Source organism: Pteronotus mesoamericanus, unplaced genomic scaffold, assembly GCF_021234165.1.
Source record: "Pteronotus mesoamericanus isolate MK-2021 breed Mesoamerican mustached bat unplaced genomic scaffold, CSHL_Meso_final contig_2, whole genome shotgun sequence".
NCBI lineage: Eukaryota > Metazoa > Chordata > Mammalia > Chiroptera > Mormoopidae > Pteronotus > Pteronotus mesoamericanus.
The window spans coordinates 29349176-29365362 of NW_026555084.1; the positions used below are offsets into that span (position 1 = coordinate 29349176).

A 16187-nucleotide genomic window follows, 5' to 3' on the forward strand; every position below is an offset into this window, starting at 1 on the left:
GTGGTATTTGATGCTAAATTTGGTTATGCCGTCTCATATAAAGAAGGTACCAGGTAAGGGTATGTAGTCTTCGACACAGACCCATTGACCTAAGGTGAAGTATACCAGTCAGTTCCTTGGGGAAAAAAAGAAATCTAACTAGTTGACATCATGGAGACCTTTTAAGACTGTTGATTTGGTGTCATACAGCTATAGACTAAAAAGAAAAAGTTCTTCAGTTTATTGTTGCATTCATTCAGCAACATTTATTGAGTCGATGTCATGTGCTAGACCGTTAGTTGCTGGTAATATTGAAATAAAGACAGTTGTCTTTTGAAGTTTGTAAAATCTCATAGAGGCAGTCAGGTATACAAAACAAGTCCAGGTGGAGGCTTGTTTTGCCTCAGATGCTTTTATGGAGCTCTATGTAGGACCCTTTCGGGTAAATGGGGAAGGTGGGAAATGCTCTGGAGGATCATCTAAAGTCCCTGGGGCATCCTGACATAGGCCTCTAGGCAGAGCACTAGTGTAAATAAACACACAGAGGCCTACAGCGCCCTCGGGTACTTAGGAACTGAACATAGTTATGCTCAGCTGGAGTGGAGGCTGGACTCTCTGAGAACTGAGTTGTGTGTAGTAATCAGAGGTCAGATTGTGGAGAACCTCCTAAGCCATACTGATTTTGACTTTATCCTGGTTAAATTGTTCTTTAATTAGATCATTCTGGCTATAAATATGGAGGTGTCTTAGAAAGAAGGGAGCCTGGGAGCAGAAAGATCAGGCGGGTGTTTTACAAGTCATGACGAGCAAAGTTGAGAAAATAAACATCTGAACTAGTGTATCTCAAAGTGTAGCACTCAGACCACCTGCGGAATTTATAAATAATGCTTATTCCTTGTCACTGCTTCAGCAATCTGGTCAGGAGTTCTGGGACTTGAGAACCAGTTTAAACTGAAAATGTTTATTGGTATAATACCCAGCGCTTCGTGACTGATCAGATAGTGGTACAGGGTAGTGAGAGAAGACAGAGGATGACTTCCCGGTTTCTAGCATTGGAAAGTTTCAGAAATGACACATTCTAGGTGACGTCGGGGAAATACAGGGCATGGCTTTGGATGTATATATTAAGGCTGAGGAGGGGTAGGTAAGACTGTAGTTGGGTGGGGGGTTGCCCATTTGGGAAGTTACTCCAAATTTGGAGTGGAGAGGATGACTGTTTCCAAATTCTTTAATAAATGAGCAGACAGTGTCTAAGGTCAGTAAAGAACAATAAGGAGGAACAGAGGGTAGAATAGCCAGTGCTTCTCAAATGTTAATGTACTTATGAGAATTGCTTGAGGATTTTGTTAAAAATGGAGATTTTGATTCAGTGGGTCTGAAATGAAGACCAAGATTCTACATTTCTAATAAACTCCTGGATGATGATGAAGTTACTGGTCCATGGACCGTACTTTGAATGGCAAAGGTATAGGTCTCTGGTGTTCAAACTTAGCTGCACATCAGACTTCCCTGGATATTTGAGTCCCTTGACCCAGAGATTCTGATTAAATTTCTATGGAGTATGGCCTGGATGTCAGGACATATAAAAAGTTCAGGTAATTCTAAGGTATAACAAAGTTTGAGAACCATTGATATAAATAGGCTGGATAGGTCAGGGGGTGAGGTGTATCATATGAAAGTGACAATAGGAATAAGTAAAGCTGGCTCCACTCTGGATCTCTTGGAACAAAATTGGTGGGCAGAGGCACAGAGGGGAAGACCTCAGAATCCTGTATTGGGAAGAATCTGGGCTCAGATAAAACAAAGAGTAGGAGAATGTAGAGGAAGGGTGGATGGGAAAATGTGAGGGACTCCAGCTTAGGTGGTGGCTGAGGAGGACAAGGATGATTTACTGCAAGTTACAAGGCTGGGGTTAGAGGCCTTGTGATGGCCACTGACAGCCGTCTTTGCTGGGCTTTTTTCCCACTAGAATGTTATTGATCACGTCTTTTTGTGTCTCCAAAAAGACTGTCCTCAGCCTGTCCAGGAAGGAGTGGGCCACCTATTCCCCCACCCTTTTTTTCTAAGGGACTCTGGGGTTGTTTCCTAAAGCTTGATGGGGTGTGGGCTGGGCATCAAGAGCCCTCTGCCCAAAGTCTGGTTATTAATAACTGTTGGGCACCTGCTTGTGATATATATGAAGTAATTGATTGTTATATTTTTTTCTCCAGATATTATAATAAAAACAAGTGGCAGGATATAGCAGCTGTGGCTGAATTTTCACTACATTGAAGACATGAATGTGAAGTCAGAGTCCATAAAGCAGAATGTCTGCCTGAAATTATATGAAATTCAAAAATCAGACTTCTCTAATTATTTGTGATATATCCTAGTGTTAAAATTCTACTGAGATTCTTATGAATTACGTTTAATCAGATAAGAGAGAAATATTTTTCTGTATGCTTCTTAAATATATGTATTTGTATTATAAAATAAGAAAAAATAGCTTTATTAGAGGACTTTATTAGTGCACTAAATATATGATTTAAACTATTTATAAAGAGCCAACACCAGAACTCTGTGTAACTTCCTTTGATTGTTTTTTTTTCCCAAAGTTTATCCTCTGTATCGATTGAAATTAGTAAAGTTGTTGAAGCACTAAAAATGAAAATGCTTATATTACAAACTATTTTTAACAGAACTTAATTGAAGCCACATGAGTGAGAGAACTAATTTCAGGTCTGACTGAAAGAAACTCTACACTCCTGGTTTGCTGAAGCAGGGAATGTATAATATGTACAATAAATCATGCAGACAACAGTGTGGTGATGGCCAGAGGGAAGGGGGAGTCAGGGCTGGGAGGAGGGGCTCAAAGGCGGGGGAAATAAGGACATCTGCAGTGGTGTCAACAATAACAATAAAGAAAAAAATAAATTATACACTAAATATTTCATATATCACCTTATGCCCAAACAACCTTCTTTAGCTAATGCTATCTGTAGGATTTATTTATTTTTTTGGTACTATAACTTCTCACATCTCAACAATGCCCTTCTTACAAAGCAGTGATTCTCTTGGCAGTTAACGTAGTACAGTTGTATAACTGTTAGTGAGATTTTAACTTTGATGATTTTACTAGTTATTACATCAATACATAAAAGTAAATGAGAGTCAAATTTTTGAAGCTGTTTCCATAAGAGAATTTTAAAATTGATTAATTTGAGGTTAGGTAACCTATATAGTAATTACTTTTAAAAGAGTTCCATAAAGATAATCTTGTAAACGATTTGACAAGACCTTAAGCCACTAACAAAACTATGTGTGATTTTTGTTTTACATTTTCATCTGCAGGTGAAACATGGGAAACCTGTTAGGAATGCAGAAAAGATCATTAATGAGGGTGGTTAGAACCAAATTTAGACCTGAATTCTAAATCACTACTGAACTAAGTCATTAAGTCTTATGGTAGTTTTAAAAGCAAAAATATGATAAGCAGAAGGGGAAGGAGAAGTTAAATAGAAGGTCTGTTCCCTGCCTTCAAGGAGTTTATAATCCAAGGGTAGGAGGAGAGAAATAGAATAGATTATTTGATAGTTTAATGAGGTGGTATGTTCCTATACGAATGATACCCAGTTCTCAGACTGAGCACAGTTGGGGCTGGAGGAAATAAAGATTTGATAGTTTCATATTGCTGGTAAGTAAAATATAGCTCAGAGATACATACTTGGCCAGGATCATGTAATTTAGAAAGTGACAGAGCCAGGATTTCAAGACTATTTGAGTCCAAAATTTTTTTGTTTATTTGTTCCTGTATTATCAGCTAGAATGTAGGGAAAGGTAGGAAGAGGAAAGGAATTCTGCAATTGGTGTTCAGGGCTTAGGGGATATAACTTTGATTATGATTAAAAGGAAGGAAAGTAGAATAAACCTGCTTGCTGTCTGGCAGACATGAGAGGTCTAAAGAGGATTCCTGTTGACAAGTCCTAGGAGAAGGTATACTCTTACCTCATACCTGTGGGGAGGTCTCAGAGGTCTTCCAGTGAGCCTTCCTGGAAGAGTATCAAAAAAAGCAGTTCATCTGCTTCTGTGGATAGTTCTCATCATATTTTCAAAATGGTCTGTGATACAAAACAGGTCAACAATAGGACTGGGCCCCTTTACTTCAGCAGTTATAACTAATTAAATTTAATTTTTAAACATTTAAAATTATATTTTCAAATTATACTTCATGAAAAAAATTGGGTCATAATTACTCAGAAAATTCAGTTAAAAATGCATGAAAGGCCAGGCATGATGTAATTCCCATTACATTTTAAAAAATATTGTTAATTATAATTCACATACAATATTATATTAGTTTCAAGTGTACAGCATAGTTGTTAGACATTTCTATAACTTAAAAGGTTATCACCGCCATAAATCTAATCCCTATCTGACACCAGACATAGTTATTACAATATTATTGACTATATTCCCTATGCTGTACTTTACATCCTCATGACTATTTTATAATTACCGATTTGTGCTTTGTAATCCTTTCCTCTTTTTCACCCATCCTCCCAACTCCCTCCCATCTAGCAACCATCAGAATGTTCTCTGTATCTATGAGTTTGTTTCTGTTTTTTTGTTCATTTATTTTGTTAAGAAAAGCTGAAGGAGTTCATTACCACCAAACCAGTATTACAAGAAATATTAAAGGGACTTCTTTAAGAAGAATGAGAAAAGATAAAAGGTGTGAATAACTACATATCTATCAACAATTACTTTAAATGTAAATGGATTAAATGCTTCAACAAAAGACATAATGTGGCTGAATGGATAAGAAAACAAGATGCTTACATATGCTGCCTACAAGAAATTCACTTCAGGTAGAAAGACACACACAAGCTGAAAGTAAAGGGTTGGGAAAAGGTATTTCATGAAAATGGAAATGAAGGGGGAAAAAAAGCTGGGGTAGCGATACTTACACCAGACAAAATAGACGTTAAAACAAAGGCTATAACAAGAGACAAAGAAGGACCCAGCAATTTCACTACTGGGTATTTATCTGAAGAAACTCAAAACACTAAATTAAAAGAGACATGCCTCTAGATGTTCATTGGAGCATCATTTACAATAGCCAAGATATAGAAGCGACCTAAGTATCCATCAGTAGATGAATGGCTGAAGAAGTGGTATGTATATACAATGGAATGCTACTAAGCCATAAAACAGGATGAAATCTTGCCATCTGCAACAACATGGATGAACCTAGAGGGCATTATGCTAAGTGAAATAAGAAGGAGAAAGACAAATATCTTATGATTTCACTTATTTGTGAAATCCATTTTAAAATTTGTAACGTGTTTTTGTTTTTTTACCTCTCCAAAGTATGATTAATTCACCATGGTTTGTTCAGTTATGAAGAGCCTCTTCATCTCATGTTGTGTATATAGCATACATACATCTTCATATGAAGGATGTGATGTGCAGATATTCTAGGTAAAACTTATCTTCATCCTCTCCTGCTCTACTGTTACTTTGTAATCGGCATTTTCAAATGTTGAATCATTTTACATCTTAAATACTCCCTTTATTTCATATATCCTTCTACCTACCCAAACATTTTTCATTATTTAATGTCCTCAGCCCTTTCTCCTCCACTCCCTACCCCCAACACACAAATTCTGGCTGGCGTCAGCTCTGGCTTTCCAATGACACGGGTCCCCTCAGGGGTACCAGCAACCTCCTTGAGGCTAACCTAAGGGTTTTTTTTCATTTCTCATCTTACCCAACCACTCCCAGCTAATGATGTTGCAGACTAGCATTCTCTTCTTGAAACCCTCCTGTAAGGAATGACCTCTACAAAACATTACTCTCCAGGCTTTCATCTCATTTCTAGCTCCTTCTCTTCCATTGCTTCGGAAGGCTTGGTTTTCTGTCTTTAAATTTTCATACTTCCTGGGGTTCTCCTTTGTGTTACACAGTCTCCCTGGGTGATTTTATCTACCACTGGCTTCAGTTACCATCTCTGTACAATTGACCTCAATCTTTTCCTCATGGCTTTGCCTCATGTCATGGATAGTGATAGTAGATACGGTGTGGTTACTGACTCTGCATCTCTCCCCCTAAAGATGTGTGTTTCCCTGTATTCCTACAGCATCCTATACTTGCCCACATCATAGCATTTATCAGAATTGCTTGCCAAATTCTGGTTTTTCGTCCTAGACTACAAGCTATTTGAGTGCAGGCACTACATCTTGTTCTTCATTGTATTTGTTTCTCTCTACCTCCATCCTAATTGTACTTTGAACTTTTAAGCCACATGGTTTAGGTGAGTGATCCCACTCATAGTTCCAAGGGTGGGCCCTTAATGGCTTAAGTCAATTAACATAGCCCTCCCAACTCTGTTACAGTGATTGATTCAGGAGAGGGTCCAAGACCTAAAATGATACTATTGGATTAAATCTCAGAGCTTTTGTCCTAGTGGCGTGGCTCAGTTGGTTGGAGTGTTGTCCGATACACCAAAAGGCTGTGGGTTCGATTCTGGTCAGAGGCACAGACCTAGGTTGCGAGTTTGATCACTGGATGGGATGTGTATGAGAGGCAATCGATTGATGTTTTTCTCTCTCAAATCAATAAACATATCCTTGGATAAGTATTAAAGAAAATCTCAGCTTTTTGGGGGAATGCTGAGATATACAGACTTGGATTTTTACTTGCAAGTATTGTTTTCTTAGTTTCCTTTCTGATGGTTCATTATTGTTGTATAAAAATGAAACTGATTTCTGGGTGTTTATTTTGTATCCTACTTTACTGAATCCATTTATCAGTTTTAGTAGTTTTTTGGTGGAATCGTTAGGGTTCTCTAGGTACAGTATCATGTCATCTGCAAATAATGACAGTTTACTTTTTCCTTTCCAATTTGAATGCCTTTTATTTCTTCTTGTTTGATTGCTGTGGCTAGGACTTCCAGTTTTGTGTTGAATAAAAGTGGTGAAGGTGGGCATCTGCCTTGTTCCTGATCTTAAGGGAAACAGTTACTGTCCATTGGAGAAACTAGATTCTTGATATCATTGTTGCAGTCCCTGGGTGCAGTTGTGCCTGAACTGTTCATCTACTTTAGGTCTAGTTATGAGAACTAGTCAACTCACTTCCTCCCTCTCACCCTCCCTCACTCCCTTCCTTCCTACCTTCCTTCCTTCCTTTTTGTGGTTTTCTATCATGTGCAACATAGAATATCCTGACTGATGGACTTCAACCAAGACCTTTCTAAAGGTTCTAGATCTATATAGCCAAATATGTACTTGTTATCACTATGTGGGTTCTCATAGTATCTTGTTTAACATACCCCAAACTGAATTGATCTTCCTCTTTGAAGCCATTCTTTCTCCTATTATCTGTTGCAGTGCTAGATAGCTTCATCCATCCAGGTTACCTGAGCTAGAAGTTTGGCCATCACCCATGACTCCTCCCCTCTGTTACCTTCTCACAGTCAGTCAGTCATGAAATTCTGTTGATTTTTAAATCCTAAATAACCCTCCATATTTTCCACTGTCCTCCTTTCCTATGGCTATTCTCTGAGTTCATGCCAGTACTTTCTTGCCTGATTTAGTGTAACAGCCTCCTCACTAGTTTCTCAGCCTTTATTCTTTACCCTATAGTCAATTTTCCACAATGCACCCAGAGGGAGTTTTCTAAAATGCTAATCTGACCATGTTGTTTGCTGCTTAAAATCTCTCAATAGCTCTCCAATGTTTTCTGAATGAAGTGGAATACTTTAAGTGTATTTCACATACTTCTCTCAATACAGTTCAATTTTACCCCTACGTTATATAGGTCACTGAATTTTTATATTCTCTCCTCCCTCCAGGCCTTGCATGTGCTGTCCCATCTGCCTAAACATACTTTGCTTGCCCACATCCTCTTTAGCATCTCCTATTATTTTCAATCCTTATTTATTCCTTTTTTCAGAAAATTCTCCTTAATTCTGCCAAAACGGTAGTTTTCTTGTTTTCTTGTAGTGTCCTATACTTGCCCACATCAACATTTGTCACAATGTACTACAATTGCCTGTCAAATTCTGTTTTTTTCTCCCCAGACTGTAAGCTCCTTGAGTGTAGGTACTGCATCTTGTTCTTCATTTTATTTCCAGATTCTAGCGCTGCCAGACATTAAACACATTAAGTGTTTGAAAAATATTTGTTGAAAGAATGTTTGTCATGGAAGTATGTCATTATATAAAGGACCTTCTTTTGTATACTTTAAAAAAAATATTGATTATGCTATTACAGTTGTCCCAATTTTTCCTCCTTTGCCCCCCTATATTCAGCACCCCCTATTTTCCCCAGCAATTTCCCCCCTTAGTTCATGTCCATGGGTCATGCATGTAAGTTCTTTGGCTACTCCATTTCCTATATTCTTCACATCTCCATGTCTATTCTGTACCTATCAATTTATACTTCTTAATCCCTGCACCTTTGTCTCCATTCTCCTTCTTTCTCCTCCTAGCTGATAACCCTCCTAATGATCTCTGTAGCTATGATTCAGTTTCTGTTCTGCATGTTTCCTTAATTTTCTCCCTGTATGTTACCAGTGCCCTTCCAGCTGCTGCTCCGATGCTGGAGCCTACAGGGAGAGTGTCTGTATAAGTCCTAAGTTTGTTGCAGGCCCTTTAAGAGGAGACTCCTGAGAATCCTGCAGTTTCTTCTGCTGCACCAACCCCCACTGATTTTTATAGCCAGAAGTTAATGGGGACTTCCTGGTATTTGAGCTCTGAGCTGGGTGGTCTGGGGTGGGACTGGATGCCTTGGGAGTGAGGGGTTTTTATCCTGATTTTTATCCACCACACATGGGTGTGGGACTGCCCATTCCATGTGTCTTGGTGCGTGTCCATATGTCTCCCTTTCCTACCCATCAGGATGAATGTGACTTCTTTAATTCCTTGGTTGTTAGACTTCCATACAACTTGATTTTCTGACAGTTCTTGGTGATAGTTGTTTTGTAGTTTAGCTGTGATTTTTGCTGTGGTTGTGTGAGAAGGTGAGACTCTATTTACCTACACCTCCGTCTTGACCAGAAGTCTTGTATACATCTAATAGAATTCCAGGTGAGGAATTGAAGCCTATTTATTTTATATTGAAGGTAAAATTTTGATTCCTTAAAAACACTGATCACAATCTGTAATAGCTTGTTTACTTGTTAGTTTCTTAAGGGCAAAGATTGTACAGGTTAATGTATTCTTAGCACCTGGAACATAGTAGGTGCTTGATTCCACCATCTCTATTAGATTATTGCCAGTAGCATACAAAATTTTCTAATAATCTTCCATCTTAAGAAAGAAAGAGGAAACCCAATTTCCCCTCGACTCATCTCCTTTCAATCCGCATTTCTGTGCTTCCTATCTTGGCAAAAAGAGGAAGTGTCTATACTTGCTTTACTATTTCCTCTCTGCCCTTTCTTTTTTTTAACCCATTTCATTCAGGCTTTTGCTCATATGACTCCATTAAAACTGTTCTTGTCAAGATAAGCATTTTGACAAATCTTAAATTTTCAGCAACATTCAACACAGTCGACCACTCCTTTATTTGGGGGACATTTTCTTATCTTTGTCTCACTACTGCTCCTTCTCTTTCTTCTTTGCTGTGTCCTTGTCTTCAAAACCTGTGTTACCATTTTTGAGTCTTAGTTCTGGACCCTCTTCTATATGTACACTTTCTTGCCATACAAACTCATTTATTCTATTATTTTAAATTCTGCGTATGAGATGATGACTCCCTAATCTCCTTTTAATGTTGGCTTCTGTACATACAAGGTGTATCCAGAAAGTATCCAGTTATGTACTATGAAAAATAGAGACATTTACTGAAGAAGATACAAGATGCAAGAAAACATTATACAGGACAATGACACCTCAGTCCCCTTCAAAGTAGGCACCTTGGGACCTCACACAGTTCTCCCAGTTGCCATCAGCTGCCCCATCATGTTTTCCTGAATCTCAATGGTCTGAAATCTCTTCCCTTTTAAAGGTGATTTTAGTTTTGGGAAAAGCCAGAAATTGCAGGATGCCAAATCTGGTTCTGTAGAGGGCCTGAGCCACCTGGGTGATTTGATGTTTCACCAAAAAACTCTATACAAGACACAATTTGTGAGTGGGCACATTGTTGTGATGAAGCTGCCAGTCACTAGTTGCCCATAGCTGTGGCCTTCTGAATTACCTGAATAGTTGCCATGTAGGAATGTTCAAGCTTAATACAAAATTTGATGCAGATTTGTTGCTCTACTTGCTTAGTCATTTTGATTGCAATGACCACACAGTACACATGCTCGCTCAACAGTGTCTACTGCCCCCCCTGACTAGTACAGTGAAGTCATCATTGTTCACACATGTGCATTCCAATCCAGTCTCCTTGGCTGCCAGCTTACATCAACATTGCAGAAACCATTCTTGGTATATTAACAATGATTGAAATTTTTTCCAGACAGACCTTGTATATTCTCAGAATTTCCATGTTGATGTCTAATAGACAATTCAAACTTAATACATCCAAATTTAATATGCTCAACTTTCTTCTTAAAACCTGTGCTTCTCTTGATCTTTTTATTTTTTTAAATCAGGAAATGACTTCCATTTAGTTGCTTAAGGCAAAAACCTAGCGGGCAGTCCTTGATTTTCTTTCCTTCACTCCTATTACAAGTCCTGTTAGCTATATCTCTAAAGTAATCCTTGTTAGCCACCATGAGCTCTTGCCTAAAATATGCAGTAGCTTCCTAGATGGTGCAATAACTTTCATCTGGCCCCTTACAGTTTTCTAACCATATCTCAAACATCTCTCTTATGGAGTATACTTAGCAACTCTGGCCTCCTTTTTCTTCTTTAAACAGGATAAACCCATTCTTGCCTTAGAGACTTTATACTTTTTCTTCTCTCTGCCAGAATGTTCTTGACTATCTTCTTCCCATGTTAGTTCCTTTTCATTCCTTTTTTTATACCTCTGTTCAGATTCCACATCTTTAATGTGGGCTTTCCTGACCATCCTATCTAAGTTTGGCACCCTACAGTTGCTTACTATCAACTATTTTTTCCTCGTTTTAAGTACAACTTCCAAACATCTTATTTATTTTGCTTCTTCCCACTAAGAAATAATTTCTTGAGAGTAGGGACTCTTGTTCAGCATGGTATCCTCAGTATCTAGAAGAGAGTCTGAGACCTTGGAGTGACTTAAGAAATATTTGTTGAGTAAATGAATGTTTTCTGGTGCCTCAAACCACTGCCATTCCTGTATTAGATAGCAGTAAGTTATTTGTTGGTTTAAGAGTTTTAAAAAATTTTTATTTTTATCCTCACTCGAGGATATGTTCACTAACCTTAGAGGCGAAGGCAGGGAGAGAAAGAAACATCGATGTGAGAGAGAAACATCAGTTGCCTTCCATATGGCCTCCACTAGGGTTTGAGCCTGCAATGTACATATGTACTCTGACCTGGAATCGAACCTGCAACCTTTGGTTTATGGGATGATGCTCCAACCAACTGAACTAATTGGCCAGAGTGAGAAATTTTGAAACTGAGGTACCCTGGGTTTATCTAAGTGTTTTAGGCAGTTTTACATTATCATCTTGATTCTGAATGTCTTATTTTGAGATGTCATTAATGAAAATTTTATTTCTGGAAAATTTAGCACAATTAATATCATGCTTATTTGCATGGTGGTTAAGGGAGCAAAATTCCAGTTTTATTGCCACCTTTTCCTGTATCTGGTAAACATAAGAGACTGCCCAGTCTTTTATGTTATTGAAAGCAGGTGGATGGAAACCCATAGGCCCTTGGAGTTTGGGGGGAGTCCCTGTGTAAAAGTGTAGGCCTTATGTCATTTTTCTAACCCTAAGTTCCATATCCATATAACATTAATGAATAGATAATTATTTTCTTTCTCACATTTCCTCCAAGTTGACTTCCCTAAATTAAAGAGGCAGCTTTAAAATACCTCAGCCTCTTTGGGTGAAGAGGTAGTGTTAAGAAAAAAGAAAAAAATACACACTATTGTTGAACTTTAAAATATTTCCAATTTTATCTGCATAATTAAGTATAGTTATATGTCTTTAATGACCAGCATGTATCATATCAGTGCTCTCCATTCTGTAATTTGAGTATTATGTTTCAATGTAAAGGGAATGTAATGAATGACAGCAAGTAAACTTAGTTTTTTCTGTACCTTTCAAGTGTAAGATTAAGACTACAGCAATGAAGTCATTACATGATTAGAGAATACTAAAAGTATCTCTTATGCATGCAGTAATGTTCTTTCGCTGACTAGTAATATCTATAATTATCCATGAAGTAACTGTTTTCCAAGATGAAAGCGCATAAGGTTATTGTATTTAGAAACTTCCTTCTGAAGGGACCTGGGACTACGTCTTTGGCCTTTGCCCTTATACAGACAGGGTTTAGACTGTTTCCACATTTACACTCATTTACTGTCACTTGCTAGTATAAAAGAAAACCCCAAACTTCCCCAACTGATTGATTAATTGACTTATAGGATGTGCATGTTATCACTTTTTAAAAAAATATTTTATTTTTAGAGCGAGAGGAAGGGAGGAAAAAAGAGAGGGAGAGAAACATGAATGTGTGAGGGAAATGTGGGCTGCTTCTTGCAAGCCCCCAACTGGGGACCTGGCCTGCAACCCAGGCATGTACCAGGACCAGGAATTGAACTGGCGACCTTTTGATTTGCAGTACAATGTGAACTCACTGAGTCACATCAGTCAGGGCCATTTTCTCACTTCCTAAAAATTGCATTGACTTATTTTTTGTTTACAAAAATTTCATTTCATGTTCACATTTTGTGAGAAAAATATGCCTAGTTCATTTTGCCTTATAACTTTGTTAGTGTTTGGCTCTTGAGTCCAGAGGATTATCTTCAATGTGTAAATGATACACTCCTGCTGTTTTGCTCCTGTATTGTCCAGTAACTTCTGGAACTTGGGCAATGTACAGAGGAACTTTGAATGAATTTTAGCCTGAGCATCTCAAATGTGATCTCAGAGAGACCATTCCCACTCCTTCATTTCATTGCTAGTTTCATTCAGAGCACAAATCTGAAATTACCTTGTTTACTTAGTTACTGTCTCTTCATATAGAAAACTAGCTCCATCATAGTCTTTTTTTTGTGTGTGTGTTTGTTAGTGCTTAGACCAAGGGCATGCAAACATTTATGGAATGAATAAATTTGTCAATCATATATAAATAGTGCTTTAAAATATTGTACTATTGAAACAACATGTTGATCACTGATATTCTCAGACATACAGGGTGGGACAAAAGGTGGTTTACAGTTTTAAGTACATGAAATGTCTTATTCTTGTATTATTTATTATTATATTATGTTCCATACAAACAACTGTAAACCTGCTTTCCTCCCACCCTGTATATTCTGCCCATTACTTTCTTTTTTTCTATAGTAGATCACTTATTTTCTAGGTTAAGCTGTAGTTGCAAAACAGTAGGATATGGAAGTCACTTAAAAGACAACTTGATTTGTATGCCTAATTAAATGAAATTATCAAAGTGTTTTAATCTAAACTTCCAACCACATACCAGTCATTTCCTGACATGGTATTTGTCAGAGAATTGCATCCCATAGCACAACATTCCTCCTCTTGGAGTGGGAGTGGGTGAATGAGTGGGGATGCTGAAAATTTTTAATACCAGTTTGATCCAAACCCTGCTAAATATTGGCTCCCTGGGTTTATTTAATAAGACGGTAAAGTCATTTATGAGCAATAGTGTTCTTCTTTGGAAACAAGCTTTCATCCTGTCAAATCCATTTTACAGTCTCACAGTTCCTCATACCTAGATATTAATATTGAGCCTAAATCCTCAGACTCCTATTGCTAGCTCTTCCAAGGGACTACGTAATCCCCGGTGTCTTCGAGCCTGGCTGCCCGCAGTCCCCGGGGGAGGCCGTCTCTGCTGGGAGCCTTCGCGGGGCGGGTGTCCTGGCAGGGTCCTCTGTCAGACCCCATGAGTCAGTCCCACGCTGTTAAGCTCTAAGCCGACACTTCTGTGACCGGGCGCGGGCAGGCCAGTGGCCGCGGCCCCATGGGTAACGCTCGCGCGGCTTCTCTGCCCCGCTCTCCATGGACTCCTCCACGCTCCGGGTAGAGGTGCAAAGCCACAGAGGCTGAGATGGGGACCACGAGGGCGGGTTGGCTGCCCACGTTACTCCAAACATCTCTCTTTGTTGAGAGTGCAAGGAACCGAAGGCTTTTGCACTCCAAAGTCCCTGCTGTTGTCCCCACGCCACCCCGCCGTAGCCTCAGATAGCAACTGACAGCGTCACGGAAGATCCGGACCGGAGCGCGTCCCCGCTAGGTTTCCCCAGTCACCTCTCGCGCCTCAGCCCTCCCCTCCCTTCTCCTCCCCTTTCCTCAGCTCCTCACCCTCTCCCCGTCGCGCCCTTCCTCTCCCCTCCTCTAGCTTCCGCGCACGCCCCGCCCCGTGAGCTGCCACGTGAGGGACTCCAGTCGCCAGCCTATGGGCGGCAGCTCCGCCCCACGCCCCCACCCTGCCCCCTGCTCCGCGCGCCGCCACGTGACGCGGCACACCGCCAGCCAATGAACAGCAGCTTTGCCTCGCGCCCCGCCCCGCGCGCCGTGGCCGTTTGAAGTGACTAATTTCTGTCATATGACTGAGGCGCCCATGGGGGTGGCAGGGCGGCTCTAGGAGCGGGGGCCTAGCGAGCTCCCGGAGTAGCGACCCCGGCTTGGCTGTGGCCAGCATGGCCCCTACGCTGTTCCAGAAGCTCTTCAGCAAGAGGAATGGGTCAGGCGTACCCGGTAGGGACGCACGGGACCCGGATTGCGTGTTCAGGTAGGGCGCTGCGGGGCTGGGGGCGCGGAGCCGACGGCCTTGTGGCTGTGGACTCCAGACGCGCTGGGGGCCTTCGGTGTCCAAGCCCGCGCTGCAGCGCGGCGCTGGGACTGGGACCCAGGCCGCGGTCGGAGGGGCCAAGCTGCTGCGGACCTGCGCTGGAGGGTCGGAGCGAGGTCCCTTTTCCCCACCCCCCACCCGGGTCGCCCCTTCCTCTTCCTCGGGGTCGGTTTGTTTACGCCCTGCTCGGCAGCAGCTCGCAGCTTTGCCGCTCAGGACCGAGCACCGCTGCCTAAGCGTAAGGTCCACAGGCTTTTCTGGCGGCAAGGAGAGTTGGGCGCGGGCTGGGTTGGACCTCAGCCGCCGTCCTCCAGGCGGAGAAGTTCTCCCCTCCTCCCCGTGACCAGTCGCCCTCTGAGTGCTCCATTCCAGCTTGGTTGGTGATGTGGAGAGAGCTGCACGTTTTGGCCAGCCTTCTGAGTGTAGGGAAAGCTGGAGGAGCGAGTGGGCAAGATGCCATTCTTGCAGGTTTCTTGGAAGCTAAAATTGGAGGTATGCGGTTACCGGACCCAGCGGCCTCAATGTTATCAAAGGAAAAATGTGAAACCTAAGAGATTATGGTTACTACTGACCAGACTGAAGCAGGACCGAATCAGATGAAGGATGGCGGTAGAAATGACCATAGAATCATCCCCGTAGAACTGTTACTCAAAGGATTCTTTAAAAATGGAAAACGACCTCAAAATATTTTGTGATACTACAGGCTTCGTTCATTTTTGGTTGCGGTACCTGTTGCTGGTAGAAAAACTTTAAAATTATCAGACTTGATGTAATAGAAAACTGAATTCAAGGTAGAATTTAGTTGTCAGGCTGCATTTGAAAAAGAGACTGTGTATTTCAAAACAGCCTTCATACTTGGTGTGGTGTGGAAACTTGTATATATAGCTAGGCTAAATGTCAAATATCACTCATACCTGCTAGGATAGCCGAGAACCCAGTCGTGCAGTGGTTGTAGGAAAAAATGAGAATCAGTTAAATTTTGTAACAGGCGAAAGTGTGAAATGACTACTACAGTGGTTTAAAAAGTTTTGGTGTTAAACTTACCCACTCTTGTTAACGCAGGTCACATTAGTAAATATTCAGCAAGACGTGAAATTGAAGTAGTAAATGAAAAGAAATTTAACTGACTTTAAAGGAAGAAAAATCCCAATTGTGATTCTCTTGAAAAAGTGCTCAAAGACAGTTTTCTAGGTTTTGGTTTTTTCCACTGGGAAATAAATGTTTGGCCGTCCTCTTCTAATGACTTTCTTTAGACTTTTTTTTTTAGTGTTTTCCTTTTGAAAAATGAAAGCGTAGTCTACATCATGCTACACTGAGC

The 16187-nt window shown here is 40.5% G+C and overlaps 2 protein-coding genes across 3 annotated transcripts in view; both read left to right on the top strand.

Annotated features, from left to right (window-relative positions):
- The window catches only part of MEIKIN (meiotic kinetochore factor), a 55357-nt gene extending 53136 nt beyond the window's left edge, over nucleotides 1–2221 (top strand). The window contains exon 14 of the mRNA XM_054567864.1: nucleotides 2190–2221. Within this exon, the coding sequence (XP_054423839.1) occupies nucleotides 2190–2221 (32 nt within the window). The remainder of the gene's footprint in view (nucleotides 1–2189) is intronic.
- A 12406-nt stretch (nucleotides 2222–14627) lies between these two features.
- The window catches only part of FNIP1 (folliculin interacting protein 1), a 113770-nt gene continuing 112210 nt past the window's right edge, over nucleotides 14628–16187 (top strand). For both annotated transcript variants that reach the window (XM_054568503.1, XM_054568504.1), the window contains exon 1: nucleotides 14628–14809. In XM_054568503.1, coding sequence (XP_054424478.1) covers nucleotides 14718–14809 — 92 coding nt within the window. In that variant the 5' untranslated portion in view covers nucleotides 14628–14717. The remainder of the gene's footprint in view (nucleotides 14810–16187) is intronic.